General features: G+C 45.1%; 1 protein-coding gene across 2 annotated transcripts in view; it reads left to right on the top strand.

The window, feature by feature from the left end:
• LOC139654204 (myosin-9-like) overlaps nucleotides 1-14,450 on the top strand; it is a 34,470-nt gene that overhangs the window by 16,522 nt on the left and 3,498 nt on the right. For both annotated transcript variants that reach the window (XM_071531273.1, XM_071531272.1), the window contains 31 exons: nucleotides 1,496-1,588; nucleotides 1,708-1,771; nucleotides 2,019-2,117; nucleotides 2,281-2,424; nucleotides 2,583-2,678; nucleotides 2,950-3,221; nucleotides 3,404-3,577; nucleotides 3,722-3,895; nucleotides 4,154-4,268; nucleotides 5,510-5,697; nucleotides 6,126-6,247; nucleotides 6,363-6,432; nucleotides 6,557-6,717; nucleotides 7,354-7,462; nucleotides 7,614-7,745; nucleotides 8,075-8,281; nucleotides 8,461-8,598; nucleotides 8,872-8,995; nucleotides 9,186-9,357; nucleotides 9,687-9,899; nucleotides 10,055-10,199; nucleotides 10,318-10,524; nucleotides 10,760-10,864; nucleotides 11,119-11,271; nucleotides 11,433-11,681; nucleotides 11,836-12,048; nucleotides 12,209-12,421; nucleotides 12,995-13,156; nucleotides 13,298-13,426; nucleotides 13,640-13,728; nucleotides 13,889-14,012. In XM_071531273.1, the coding sequence (XP_071387374.1) occupies nucleotides 1,496-1,588; nucleotides 1,708-1,771; nucleotides 2,019-2,117; nucleotides 2,281-2,424; nucleotides 2,583-2,678; nucleotides 2,950-3,221; nucleotides 3,404-3,577; nucleotides 3,722-3,895; nucleotides 4,154-4,268; nucleotides 5,510-5,697; nucleotides 6,126-6,247; nucleotides 6,363-6,432; nucleotides 6,557-6,717; nucleotides 7,354-7,462; nucleotides 7,614-7,745; nucleotides 8,075-8,281; nucleotides 8,461-8,598; nucleotides 8,872-8,995; nucleotides 9,186-9,357; nucleotides 9,687-9,899; nucleotides 10,055-10,199; nucleotides 10,318-10,524; nucleotides 10,760-10,864; nucleotides 11,119-11,271; nucleotides 11,433-11,681; nucleotides 11,836-12,048; nucleotides 12,209-12,421; nucleotides 12,995-13,156; nucleotides 13,298-13,426; nucleotides 13,640-13,728; nucleotides 13,889-14,012 (4,656 nt within the window). The remainder of the gene's footprint in view (nucleotides 1-1,495; nucleotides 1,589-1,707; nucleotides 1,772-2,018; nucleotides 2,118-2,280; nucleotides 2,425-2,582; nucleotides 2,679-2,949; nucleotides 3,222-3,403; nucleotides 3,578-3,721; nucleotides 3,896-4,153; nucleotides 4,269-5,509; nucleotides 5,698-6,125; nucleotides 6,248-6,362; nucleotides 6,433-6,556; nucleotides 6,718-7,353; nucleotides 7,463-7,613; nucleotides 7,746-8,074; nucleotides 8,282-8,460; nucleotides 8,599-8,871; nucleotides 8,996-9,185; nucleotides 9,358-9,686; nucleotides 9,900-10,054; nucleotides 10,200-10,317; nucleotides 10,525-10,759; nucleotides 10,865-11,118; nucleotides 11,272-11,432; nucleotides 11,682-11,835; nucleotides 12,049-12,208; nucleotides 12,422-12,994; nucleotides 13,157-13,297; nucleotides 13,427-13,639; nucleotides 13,729-13,888; nucleotides 14,013-14,450) is intronic.

Raw genomic sequence — 14,450 nt, 5'->3', positions numbered from 1 at the left:
TGCGAATGACATAAGAAAATTTGCTTGGGCGATATGTGTGTTCATATAATTTCTGTTCCCAACATCCTATTCATTACCTTTTTACATAATACGACGATCTCTGGACAGACACGCTGATATCCCATTTATCCCATTTATGTGGTGTCATAGCCTGTTTCTGTACATATGTGTCTTTAACATACACCCTAATGGTTATCAGGGGTTTACATTTATCAAGGGTCACAGAGAAATTCACTGCTTTAGGATCAGTTTTGTTGATCGGCTTGTAATGAATTTGATAAAAACGCGACCTTGGCCAATGATCCTGGGTCAGCACTCTGAAAAGCTTGATAAATGAGGCCCAAGGGACCTGCAGCACAGCCAAAAAGTCCACTGACTCCTGACAGTAACATTTTTCCCTTTCAGACGTTGACAAAGAAGGTGATAGCTATGACTTATCTTATTTTCATTCCCCAAGCTCAACATATGCGCTGCGTCCATAAATCAGTGCAACGGCAGCTGTTGGATGTTAGCCTGTGTGATTCCATGTTTTTGTTGGGTGGATTCGACTGATCTTCAGCCAATGGTTGAAAAATCCTTTGCATGAAAACCGGGTAGCTCCCAGGTGTGAATGCGTGCAACTGTATAAATGTGACGCTGGGCGATGCTGAAAAAGCACACATGCTCAGCAAGCCATGTCCAGGAAAAATACAGGCTGACATAAAGTTAATGCTTTTCTTTATTAGATGTTTTTGTGGAGATTATTTTAAAGCTGGAAATAATGTCACTAAGATTAGATGGATTATATTTCATATGGCTTATATACAGGTGCGTAGACTTGCCTCACTGTAAGCCAGAATAGCTTCATGGAAAGGGTTTAACGTAAGCAATGTTTTGGCCGAGTGACAACTCATCCGAATGGGCAGTTGGGCAGTTAGGGGCCAATTTGTCCTGTGCATGCGTTCGTTGGGTTATTCTGCTCTGGGTAAAAGGTGAAGGGTTACTGATGAGGGTGTTTGCCGATTCGGGCGCTAACATTACGCTATGTGTGGGTAAATGCTTGGGTACTGTGTGTGTGTTTGTGTGTGTACAGTAGGTATGTATATCTGGTATCCCTCCTTGTTGTGTTATATTTTGTACACTGCATGCTGTTCCTTTTTTTTTTTTTTTTTTACCTCATCGGGGAAATAAGTCCATCATGTGTAAACAATTAGACATACCACTATGTCAACATATCTATTTATCTGAAGAACAGAGCTAATAGTTTCTCACAATGAATTGATGCTGTGGCAAATTAATAGCAGATGACAATATGAAGTTCTAACAACAATGAATCATCCATGTGAGTCATAAGGTCCTGTTAGATTGGATCACTCTACTGAGAAATAATGAAGAGGCATATCCCGTAACTGAACAATGGGATTCACCCTCAACAATAAGACTCCTTTCATGGCAGATGTAGAGATTAAAGTGTTGTCTTAATATTTTGCCATGCTGTTTTCTTTATCCGCACCAGGGGGAGCTGGAGAAGCAGCTGCTGCAGGCTAACCCCATCCTAGAGGCCTTTGGAAATGCCAAGACGGTCAAAAACGACAACTCCTCCCGTTTCGTAAGACTTAAAGCTACTTCTTGTGGTTGGGGCATCTTGTAGAATGACTGTTCTTTTCTCCACTGGAGCGTTCAACATACCTTTCTTAATTGCTCATTTATTTTTCTTTCCTCTTCCAGGGAAAGTTCATCAGGATCAACTTCGATGTCAACGGTTACATCGTTGGTGCCAACATTGAAACCTGTATCCTTCATAACTGTCTGGTCATTGTTTCTTTTTTTAATTGAAAACATCACAGACCTTGCTATTGAACTTGCTTCTGATGCTGTTCCTTTTGTCAAGCACAATACAAAGTTTCAGCCTCCAAACATTTGTGCTTACTGTGGGAACTTAAACGTGTCTCACTACCACACTACTACACACAAGTTTGCTTGGAGAGCTTTATAGTGTCCAGTATCAGAAAACTTGTCCTTGACTCGCTGACCACTAGACTTGCTGGAGAAATCCCGCGCCATCCGCCAGGCCAAAGATGAGAGGACCTTCCACGTCTTCTACTACATGCTCACAGGGGCCGGAGATAAATTGCGCTGTAAGCAACTTATTGCACAACTGTGTGTTTAATGGTTCCATGCAGAGTTAGGATTCCTCAGTGTATATATATTCCCTCCTTTACAACATCCCTTTTGCTCCTTTCTCATCTCATTCTGACTTTTCACTGTTTTACTTTTCCTTTCTGTCTGCCTTTCCCTCAGCTGAACTCTGCCTGGAGAACTACAACAACTACCGCTTCCTGTCCAATGGGAACCTCACAATTCCTGGGCAACAGGACAAGGACCTGTTTACCGAGACCATGGAGGCCATGAGGATCATGAGTATCCCCGAGGATGAGCAGATTGGTAAGGAAGACCACATTAAAAAACTCTTTTGATAATGTTATTTTCTCCTACTCTTTGAGTATGACTTGCCTACTTTTACTTAGTTGTCATCTGTGGATCATACAGGCGTTACTGTGTTTGTGTTCCTGTGAATGATGGTAGCTTCTGTCTTTGTGCAGGCATGCTGAAGGTGGTGTCCTCTGTGCTCCAGCTTGGAAACATGAACTTCAAGAAGGAGCGCCACACAGACCAAGCCTCCATGCCTGACAACACAGGTATGACAGACCTTATCCCACTGCACACACAGAGTGCTCTGTTGGCTACTGGCCTGAAATAGTTTGCCATGCCCTGGTGAATACCGTCATCTTGTACAGTGGTCGGCACACTAGGAAAGCGTTTCATCTGGTTAATGATCCTGCCACTTTATCTTACATCTCAGTATTATCCTGCTCTCTTCCCCTTCTCTCTTTCCCTCCTACCTTCCCATCTCCCTCCTTCCTTTTCCCTCTCTGCTCTCCTCCCTTTCACCCACTTTCTCTGCCACAGCTGCTCAGAAGGTGTGCCACCTGATGGGCATGAACGTGACAGACTTCACCAGGGCCATCCTGTCGCCCAGGATCAAGGTGGGCAGAGACTACGTCCAGAAGGCCCAGACCCAGGAGCAGGCAGAGTTTGCTGTGGAGGCCCTGGCCAAGGCCACCTATGAAAGGATGTTCCGCTGGCTGGTCATGAGGATCAACAAAGCGCTGGACAAGACCAAGAGACAGGGAGCCTCCTTCATCGGCATCCTAGATATCGCCGGCTTTGAGATCTTTGAGGTAAACTAGGGAGCCAAACTGTTACTGACTTGGCCTAGCTGTAGTACAGTGCACACGTACACATACAGTATAATGAATGCATACATGCATGTATTCAAAATCATGCAAAATCTCATTCATACATGTTTTTATTTCTACTGTTCAACAGTGTTTATCATATTTTTTTCTCTCTCTCCTTCCAGCTGAACTCCTTTGAGCAGCTGTGTATCAACTACACCAATGAGAAGCTGCAGCAGCTCTTCAACCACACCATGTTCATCCTGGAGCAGGAGGAGTACCAGAGGGAGGGCATCGAGTGGAGCTTCATCGACTTCGGCCTCGACCTGCAGCCCTGCATCGACCTCATCGAGAAACCTGTGAGTTTATAAACGTTGTTGATCCCTCAACCTTTTATTGCCGTTTTCCTACTTGACCATCTTAGTCCTTCCACTGTGTATAGTACATCAAGGCTCCCTATTCTCATGTATTAAGACCTCCACTCTTTTCTCTTCTGTGTCCAGGCCAGTCCCCCTGGTATTCTTGCTCTGCTGGATGAGGAGTGCTGGTTCCCCAAGGCCACAGACAAGAGCTTTGTGGAGAAGGTGCTGCAGGAGCAGGGAACGCACCCAAAGTTCCACAAGCCCAAGAAACTGAAGGACGAGGCCGACTTCTGCATTATGCATTACGCTGGCAAGGTAAACGGAGCGTGAAGACCCGTTCTCGTTGGCTGCTTGCCCTGCTTTCATATGCGCATTCCATGCACCTCTGGCTTAATTGGACCCATTTTAGCATTGTGTTGTAATTTTACCTATTTTAGGATTGTGCTGAGGTTTACTTCCTTTCTCCGTTATCCAGCTTTTCTGCACTATCCCAAAGATATCGGGGACTAAGAAAGTTCTTAAAGCATGGTTTTTAACATAACCTGTGTCCCTTGATCCCTCTTTGCTCCTCAGGTGGACTACAAGGCTGATGAGTGGCTGATGAAGAACATGGACCCCCTGAATGACAACGTGGCCACACTGCTTAACCAGTCTACTGACAAGTTTGTCTCTGAGCTCTGGAAGGACGGTGAGTTCAGCCAAATGATGATTTATTGTGGTAACCTTGCTGGAGTTGTTGCCTCACTAGGTGTGGTGTCTGCTGCTGTGGGGATATTTCTAATGTTGGGAATTATGTTGTTGCATGAGGGCCTTTTCCTGTTTTTACATTTCATGTTGCCTTCTTTTTCTCTTTCTCATATTTATTGTCTGGTGTCTGGACCTTTGTTTTTACCCTTTCACATCCCATCTGTTTGATTTCCATCCATTTCTTCCTCTGTATGGCCCCATTTTGTCTGTCATTTTTTTCCCATTCTCTTTTACTGGGTCTCAGAGGTACAGAGTTGTCAGAGAGCCTATTTTTATCAGCGTTTTCCTATTCTACACTCAGACTCAGGTGACCAGGTTTCTTTTTTCAGTCTTTCCTCTTCACTCCTGTGGTCTATAACATCTTTTCACATAGATATTTCCATCATCAATCTTTTGTACTGTCCATGGCTTTCTCCTGTTTGATCAAGCCTTTGTCTGAGTTTGACCCTTTGCTATCTTTGAGATGATGCCAGTAAAATTATGTGAGATATTTTTGTGGCTTTAACTGTTTTTCCTCAGCTCAATGTGCAGTGAAGACATGTCTTCTGGTCTCCTTACCACTTGTTGCTCTTTCATTGAACTCTCCTTCTCTCCCTCTGTGTAATAGTGTGGTTTGGGACTCCTGGTGTTGGTCATGGGTACTGCAGCGATGGGTATTTACTGCATGGGTTTGGTTTTGTCATCACAAAAAAACATGCCCACTGCAACTGCCAAAGTTTGCCACCCTCCCTGACACACATACATATTTTAATAGTGCATCACACATAGTTGTCACTCGAAAAGAACTAGGAACTGGTAGTGTCAACAATTGACATACGCAAACCCCCACACTCACTGCACTGAATTTTTCTCGTTATGGTGTGACTCTCATCTCCCCACGCTTCACTGGCATTTTGTGACTCCCCTCTGTGTTTCCGTCCCCTCTGCATTCACTCAGTGTTTGTGTGGTATTTCACCGGTTCTGGTTTTCTGAACATCATCCACCTCGTCTCTCTCCTGGTGTATGTTTACCGAGAGGAAATGGAGAGACAGTGGTCGTATTCTTTCTTTCTTGTGACGTGCATTTGGTTTGAGTTTGCCTGGTTAAATATTCAAATTATTGAATTAAAGCCACTGACCTCTTACACAATGTCTCTTCTCTCTTTATTCTCTGTTGTTCTTCCCTATTGTTCCCTCTTTCAGTGGACCGCATCGTGGGTCTGGATAAGGTGGCTGGCATGTCAGAGTTGCCCGGTGCCTTTAAGACCCGTAAGGGCATGTTCCGCACCGTGGGCCAGCTGTACAAAGAGCAGCTGTCCAAGCTGATGGCAACTTTGAGGAACACAAACCCCAACTTTGTCCGCTGCATCATTCCCAACCACGAGAAAAAGGTACCAGGGAAATACTTGCATCTATGCAAATTAGATTAGATTATACCGTAGATATACACAGGCCGTCTGGGTACATTAGGGCTACAGCTAACTCGCAAGTGATGCAACCAATCTTTTAATACCTGTTAATATTAAGTTATTAATTCTTGACACTTTTTATTCACTTTTTATTATGACACTTTTGGTTCAGATTTGGTTTATCAGCAGTCTAAGTATATGTAGTTTGGGAAATACATGTCCCCTGCTCGTAGATCCCCATTCACTTAGACCACCTCTCCACGTGGATCTGTGAGGCCATACTCGACCTAAAGCAAAACTTGCAGTAATGTAGATACATATTTAAATGCAACGTCTTTTGTATTGTATTGGCTGTTTGGTCACACTGCTAATCAGCAAATTCCTTCTCCAATCTTTTTTTCCTCTCATAGGCTGGTAAACTGGACCCCCACCTGGTTCTGGACCAACTGAGGTGTAACGGTGTTCTGGAGGGAATCCGTATCTGCAGACAGGGCTTCCCCAACCGCATCGTCTTCCAGGAGTTCAGACAGCGGTAATGAACTAAAACCCACACAGTTTCCGTTAATGTCTTGCTGTCAGGCTGGCATGAATGTGTGTTTGTGTAGGGCAAAACATAATCCTTATCCTAACATCTGTCCCACTCCCAGGTATGAGATCCTCACTCCCAATGCCATCCCCAAGGGCTTCATGGACGGCAAGCAGGCCTGCGTGCTCATGGTAAGGGTCTACAGTATTCTAGCTACGTCCTACAGCATCTAGTCCTGGAAGGCACTGTTTAGGTTGAACACAAATAAAACACTCTGCAGTGGGACTGATCAGTGTGTGCTTCCTGTCCTGTCAGATCAAAAGCCTGGAGCTGGATCCCAACCTGTACCGGATCGGCCAGAGCAAAGTTTTCTTCAGGGCTGGAGTCCTTGCTCACCTGGAGGAGGAGAGAGACATGAAGATCACCGACGTTATCATCAGCTTCCAGGCCTGGTGCAGAGGCTACGTTGCCCGCAAGTAAGGAGACCATCGCATCATTTATGACCAACCTTATCATCATCCAGTTCAATAGTTAACTGACAAAATTATTTGAAGCATAATGTGCATTTGATTTGCTTTGATGAACCAGCTCTATATAGCTAGGCACCAACATGGTATCTTTCACTGCTGTGCCTTATTATAATAATCAGTGACTTTTATATGATGATGATAATACCCCATTCTCTCACACACACACACACACACACACACACACACACACACACACACACACACACACACACACACACACACACACACACAAGCTAGAAATATAATTGTATTGAGCCGATCCGGGTCCATCCTGTGTAGCAGGCAATTTCATCGCCAAAAGCAGACATGTTATAGACATGTTCAAGTCAAGCGTATTTATAAAGCCCTTTATCACAAGCATGTCTCAAAGGGCTTAACATACAGTATCATATAAATCTCATATACCTACATCGCTATACTCTATACCATACTACGTCATATACATGCTAGATATATATCATATACTACATCATATACAGGTCATATACATACATATATACCATACTACATCAAACACACTCGCACTCAAATTCACGCCTATGAGTCTCCAGTTCACCTGACCTGTTTGATATTGCTTTGCAGGGCCTTTGCCAAGAGGCAGCAGCAGTTGACTGCTATGAAGGTGATCCAGAGGAACTGCGCCGCCTATCTCAAACTCAGGAACTGGCAATGGTGGAGACTCTTCACCAAGGTAAACTCAGTCTTCCTCTTCCTACAACATCTTAGTCAACTGCTTGGTTTCTGTAAACTCCCAATCTCAATGCAGATACAGTTTCTCTCTTGGCCCATATGTTCTCCACCTCTCCTTTCTAACTCCCCCTCTTACTCTCTTTTGCCCCCAGGTGAAGCCCCTGCTGCAGGTGAGCAGGCAGGAGGAGGAGATGCAGGCCAAGGATGAGGAGCTGAGTAAGGTGAAGGAGAAGCAGCAGCACGCTGAGCTGCAGCTCAAGGAGCTGGAGCTCAAACAGCAGCAGGTAAACATACAGAAGTCACATTCTCAGTTGAGTTTATTTTCTGTAACTTGTCTTACAAAGCAGAGTTCAGAAATGCAGATCAAAAATACAGCATCCATTGATGGACAATAAAGGAGACTGTAGTGGTTGTATATCAGAAGTACTATTGATCCCTGATTTACACACACGATGGATGCCAATAAAGTCATGTTTTGGGTTTTCAGCTATGAGGTCTTGAGATTAGATTACTGATGTTCTATAGTAGAGTCCTCAAATCTATAAATCTCAACCTTTTAAAGCAAGTATTCTGCTACGCACCATATTAACAGTTCTGCTCTACTGCTCTCTAGCTGGGTGCAGAGAAGCTGGCCTTGCAGGAGCAGCTTCAGGCAGAAACTGAGCTGTGTGCCGAGGCTGAGGAGATGAGGTCCCGTCTGGCTGCCAAGAAGCAGGAGCTGGAGGAGATCCTCCATGACCTGGAGGCCCGTGTGGAGGAAGAGGAGGAGCGTGCCAATCATCTGATGTCAGACAAGAAGAAGATGCAGCAGAATATCACTGTGAGTAGGGAGAGGGAGCCTCTGGTACACTCAAGAAGTTCATATACTCTCTTTACTCACTAGCTCATGTATACGTAAACACATGACGTAGGACACTCACTCAGTGCCTGGTTTGTGTGGGATAGACCTACTTGGTATGTCCTGTCTTGACGACCCCCCTTTCCTCTGTCTGTATACAGGACTTGGAGCAGCAGCTGGATGAGGAGGAGGCTGCCAGACAGAGACTCCAGCTGGAGAAGGTTACCTTGGAGGCAAAGATGAAGAAGGTGGAAGAGGATGTTATGGTGCTGGATGACCAGAACAACAAACTCTCCAAGGTCAGGATGAACTGAAATACAACCATTGTTTCCCAGCTGAAAGTAAAGATGGTTAATCGGAATAGATTAATTACTGGTTGTCTCTTGGTTTAAATACACTGGCGAAAGTACAATGACCCAGTGTAATGTAATGGCACTTTGTAAGGTGCAAGCATACCAGTGTACTTAATACCCTGTTTTTACTCATTTCCTCTCCTTGCTCTGTGATCCTATAACAAACCAAGGTGTGCAAGCTCGTGGAAGGTAAATATTTTACCCTGTTTGTGAATACAGGAGAAGAAGCTGATGGAGGAGAGGATCTCCGAGTTCACCACCAACCTGGCAGAAGAGGAGGAGAAGTCCAAGAGCCTGCAGAAGCTCAAGACCAAACATGAGGCCATGATCACTGATCTGGAGGGTAAGTGAAGAACACCCAATACAGACACAACTTGCATGATTGCCACTATAGATCACACTGGGCCTACACTGAACCTACATTAAGACTGAAGAGGGCAAGATGTTAGCTATGTCTCCAACTTTGAATAATATCTTCTTTATCTATTTTTTTTTTATGATTATCCATTGTTGTTTCTTCTTTCTTCTGTCAGACCGCCTGCGCAGGGAGGAGAAGCAGCGCCAGGAGCTGGAGAAGAACAGGCGTAAGCTGGAGGGCGACTCCACCGAGCTCCACGACCAGATTGCTGAGCTGCAGGCCCAGATTGCTGAGCTCCGCGCCCAGCTGGCCAAGAAGGAGGAGGAGCTCCAGGCAGCTCTGGCCAGGTGTGTGTTAGAGAGAGAGAGAGAAAACCCTAGAGCAAAATGTGTTGTATTGTGAATTGAAGGTTCAAAGATATTGGTCCTTTTGGGGGTGTTACTGTAGTTGGGTTTTTTCTTATCCAAACCCCACTGATATCTTGCTTAATTTTCTTGATCCTGCAACATCAACAGTTGCACTTTGTAGAAATGAATTATTGTTGCTTTGATAATTCTGATGATAGTGTGATAATTCCTCTTGGAGTTGATTGATTCCTGCACCACATCTGAGGAAAGTGTTGTGCTGTTGTGTGGGTGGTTTTCACTTATTTTTGTTGACCTATTCCTACCTTCAGGATTGAGGAGGAGGCAGCCCAGAAGAACTTGGCCCAGAAAAAGATCCGTGAGTTGGAGGCTCAGCTCTCTGAACTGCAGGAGGACTTGGAGCTGGAAAGACAGGCCCGCACCAAGGCAGAGAAACACCGCAGGGACCTGGGAGAGGAGCTGGAGGCCCTTAAGACGGAGCTGGAAGACACTCTGGACTCCACCGCCGCTCAGCAGGAACTCAGGTAGACATATCGGATCAGGTACTGGTCACAGTTGCACCAGTTGAATCTCTACCTATCACCTCATATGTCATTACTAATGTATCTTTATGCCATTTGATTCCCATTATACATCTCGACACAAGCAGACTTAACTTCTGTCTGCTCTCCCTACTCAGGACCAAGCGTGAGACAGAGGTGACTCATCTGAAGAAGACTCTGGAAGATGAGGCCAAAGTCCACGAACAGCAAGTGGTTGAGATGAGACAAAAGCACAGCCAGGCCTTTGACGAGCTCAATGATCAGCTGGAGCAGGCTAAGAGGGTAATTTAAATAATTTCCAACACCCATGATCCATGTACATGTTTTTAGATTCCCTCTTAACGCATACTCATGTTTTTTAACTGCAGACACTCATTGTAATGCTTCTCCTTCCCTGCAGAACAAAGTTTCAGTGGACAAGGCCAAGCAGGCTCTGGAGTCTGAGAGGAATGAGCTGGCCATTGAGCTGCAGACACTGATGCAGGGTAAGGGAGAATCTGAGCATCGGAGGAAGAAGGCCGAAGCCCAGGTCCAGGAACTGCAGGTCAAACATGGAGAGAGCGAGCGCCAGAGGACGGAGCTGGCTGAGAGAGTAGCCAAGATGCAGGTACGACTCCCAGGAAGGACTGATCAGTGATGCATTTTTTTTTTTTACTGTTTGCACTCCTGATCACATCCCTGATAGATAAATTATCATGATCATTGCACTGTGTGATAAGATGCCCATAAAGCTAATTCTTGCATGTAGAGAATAGCTTTTATTAAGTGACCTTTTTATCCTTTTTATGTGATGCAAACATGTGTATGTATCCATCCAGTGTTTTCCTATGTCTTCCCGGTAGGCTGAGCTGGATAATGTCAATGGCATGCTGAGTGAGGTGGAGGGCAAGTCCATCAAGGCAACCAAGGACTGCTCTGCTGTGGAGTCCCAGCTGCAGGATGTCCAGGTATGCTACCACCAATCAAGACATTACATGCTTTTTTATGCCATTCTATACTTTCACATATTGCACTGCTGTGGTCTAAAACTTATTTTACAAGACAAATCCTTTCTTGAGATTCTTTCTGCCACACTGGAATGAAGAATCGTCAAGCCACCAGTACAGCATATATCCGTATCAACTGTTGGAACGAGACAAGATGTTTGACACAGTCTGTCATATTACTAATATTCAGCTTATTTCTTTTATATTCACAACAGGAACTGCTCCAGGAGGAGACACGCCAGAAGCTGTCGCTCAACACACGTCTGCGTCAGTTGGAGGATGAACAAAATGGCCTGAGAGAACAGCTGGAAGAGGAGGAAGAATCCAAGAAGAACGTAGAGAAGCAGCTTTTCTCTGTGCAGGCTCAGGTAGAAAGAAACACATGAGCATTTCCCTCAGATTAATATCTTGCCACTGACAAAACTAGAAACTCTCATTTTATATTGACACCTGAAACAGCACATTTTATAAAGCACAACACCACAACACAGCTTTGGGCTTTTGAGTGACAGTACCACTTCCCCTATAGCTTGCTGAAATGAAGAAGAAGGCAGACCAGGAGGCGGGCTGTCTGGAGAGCGCTGAGGAGGGAAAGAAGAGGCTTCAAAGGGACCTGGAGGGAGTGAACCAGCGCCTGGAGGAGAAGTGTTCCGCCTTCGAGAAGCTAGACAAGACCAAGACTCGTCTCCAGCAGGAGTTGGACGACCTGCTGGTCGACCAGGACCACCTCAGACAGATTGTCTCCAACCTGGAGAAGAAGCAGAAGAAGTTTGACCAGGTGAGATATATAAAGATGTCATGCTAGTACACAAAAAACAACAGAAGTGAAGAATTGAAACTAAAGGTGGTTATGGTTAAGTTGGGAGGTGATATCACCTTCATCATAGCTTCACAAACTGATTTTAATTCTTTCTCTCCCTGACCTTCTGTAGATGCTGGCAGAGGAGAAGAACATCTCTGCACGCTATGCGGAGGAGCGTGACCGAGCTGAGGCTGAGGCCAGAGAGAAGGAGACCCGTGCCCTGGCTTTGACTCGCGAGCTGGAATCCCTGATGGACCTCAAGGATGAAATGGACCGCAACAACAAACTGCTGCGGGCTGAGATGGAGGACCTGGTATCCTCCAAGGATGATGTCGGCAAGAGTGTAAGTCGACCTAGCTTTTCAATATTTACAAAGATGTTTGTGCTCTTAAAATCATGTCCGCTGTGTCTGCACGGTCCGTCAACCTGACCTGTCAGATCTATCACCGTTGTCCTCTTTTCTCAAATCCTTATCGTTGCCCTCACTCTCCCCTGTCCTGCAGGTCCATGAGCTGGAGAAGTCCAAGCGTGGCATGGAGCAGCAGCTGGAGGAGATGAGGACCCAGCTGGAGGAGCTGGAGGACGAGCTGCAGGCCACGGAGGATGCCAAGCTGCGTCTGGAGGTCAACATGCAGGCCATGAAGGCCCAGTATGAGAGGGACCTGGCGGGACGAGACGAGATGGGCGAGGAGAAGAAGAGGGCGCTGGTCAAACAGGTACTGATGGAATACAGGCTGATCCCGCCCTCACATGTGTACTTCAAGTTTCCACTTCCAACAATATCCTTAACCATTTTTATTTTACTCTATTACTGATGAAAATATGATGAAATGGAAAACACCCCAAGACGATAACCATAACAAAAAGTCATTGTTATCATTGGAGACATTGTATATTATTATCCAATCACATACATGACAAACATTCCTAAATGAGACCGCTCCAGATGTGAATGTCTGCAGTTCCCAGATCAATAATTAAATTGGGAAATGTCTAAATGTTGCAATTGTAATCTACACTAATGCAGTGGTGCTAACTTTTAATCTATTCTACAGTTAAAGAGCTGCTGCAGGTGACATATTTTCATCAACAAATATTCATGTTGACTAAAATATGCCGTTTTAGTCAGTGAGTAATTGTCTTAATAGAATCAATAGTGAATTGACTGAAAGCTTACTAAATAATGTAAGTGATGTGAATATTAACACTGCTTAGGACATGTGCATGCAGGCAGAGTTGTTTTGCTTTCCATCACGGGACATGGCTGAAATTTAATCTGTGTCCCTCAGGTGCGGGAGATGGAGCTGGAGCTGGAGGATGAGAGGAAGCAGCGTTCTGTTGCCGTGGCAGCGCGCAAGAAGCTGGAGCTGGACCTGAAGGAGCTGGAGGCAGCCATTGACATGGCCAACAAGAACCGTGATGAGGCCCTGAAACAGCTGAAGAAACTCCAAGTGAGTGCTCACTTGTTGAAATATCTGTCCGTATCAGCTCAACTAAATGTCAAAATAGCAACGATATAGTCTATTAAGGACTCTCTTGTTGTCTGCAGTTTGACTCAACCTTGCTCTTTATCCTTTTCTTTTTCTCTCCAGGCCCAGATGAAGGAGCTCCTCAGGGAGCTGGAGGAAACTCGTATGTCCAGAGAGGAGATCCTCGCCCAGGCCAAGGAGACTGAGAAGAAGCTGAAGAGCATGGAGGCTGACATGATCCAGATGCAGGAGGTCAGCACACCTCTTCAACTTTCTATTCTATTCCCCCTCCCTCTCTTACTTGTGCTCAACCAACACAGGGTGATTTTATATATATATATTAGGCTCACTCGAGGCAGTTTTACCCCATCTGTCATTGTAAACCTAAATTACGGAAGCCAATTGCTGCAAGAGCTCTCTCACACACTTTAATAAACTGTTCCTTGTTTGTTTATCCCTCTTCAGGAGCTGGCGGCTGCAGAGCGGGTGAAGAGACAGGCTCAGCAGGAGAGAGACGAGCTGCAGGATGAGATTAATAACCAGGCCAGCAAGAAGTAAGACGCATCTTCATCTCCTTTTTAAAATTATACTGCTGTGTCACTGTCTGCATCGCCTGCTAATGACCCGCTTTTCTATTTTGGTCAATCTCCTTATATCCATCCCTCCCTGTCTCCATTCCTCTCCCCGTTCCCACCTTTCTTCTCCGTCTCACAGTGCCCTGATTGCAGAGGAGAAGAGAAGGCTGGAGGCTCGTATTGCTCAGCTGGAGGAGGAGCTGGAGGAGGAGCAGTGCAACACCGAGCTGGTCAACGACCGGCTGAAGAGAGCCATGCTGCAGGTCTGTAGATTGAAGACTGTGTCACATCAGCCTTTTAAAGCCCAAATTGCAATTAAAGCATAGAGCCTCCTGATTATAGTGTCACCCTGCCTTAAAGAGCTGCCAAGCCACCTAATAGAATTTCAGTAGTTTGTGTTTTAATGGAGAGATTCGGTGTTCCATGGTATCAATGCTAATTCAGAGACTTTTCCAACATGCCAAGAGTAAAATTCTGGGGGAATCCTTGCAATTTGTGGCATGAAATTGGTCAAAGATATTGAATGTTGACACAAAATATTGACTATCGACAACTAAAAATTAATGGTAATTGTTATTGTGATTCAGCATTCAGCACTGAATATGCTCAGTGAATAAAATGACAATTAACAGAATGCAAAAAAAAAAATCTTTCAAACTCACCAATGAATGAACTCCATAGTTCTTAGGACTTAGGAAACT

The sequence above is a fragment of the Centroberyx affinis genome, unplaced genomic scaffold (genome assembly GCF_046629955.1).
Source record: "Centroberyx affinis isolate AG114_WGS23_722 - 3 ecotype Tasmania unplaced genomic scaffold, CSIRO-AGI_Caff_v1 ptg002059l_1, whole genome shotgun sequence".
Classification (NCBI taxonomy): domain Eukaryota; kingdom Metazoa; phylum Chordata; class Actinopteri; order Beryciformes; family Berycidae; genus Centroberyx; species Centroberyx affinis.
This window is presented reverse-complemented; position numbering and strand designations above follow the sequence as displayed.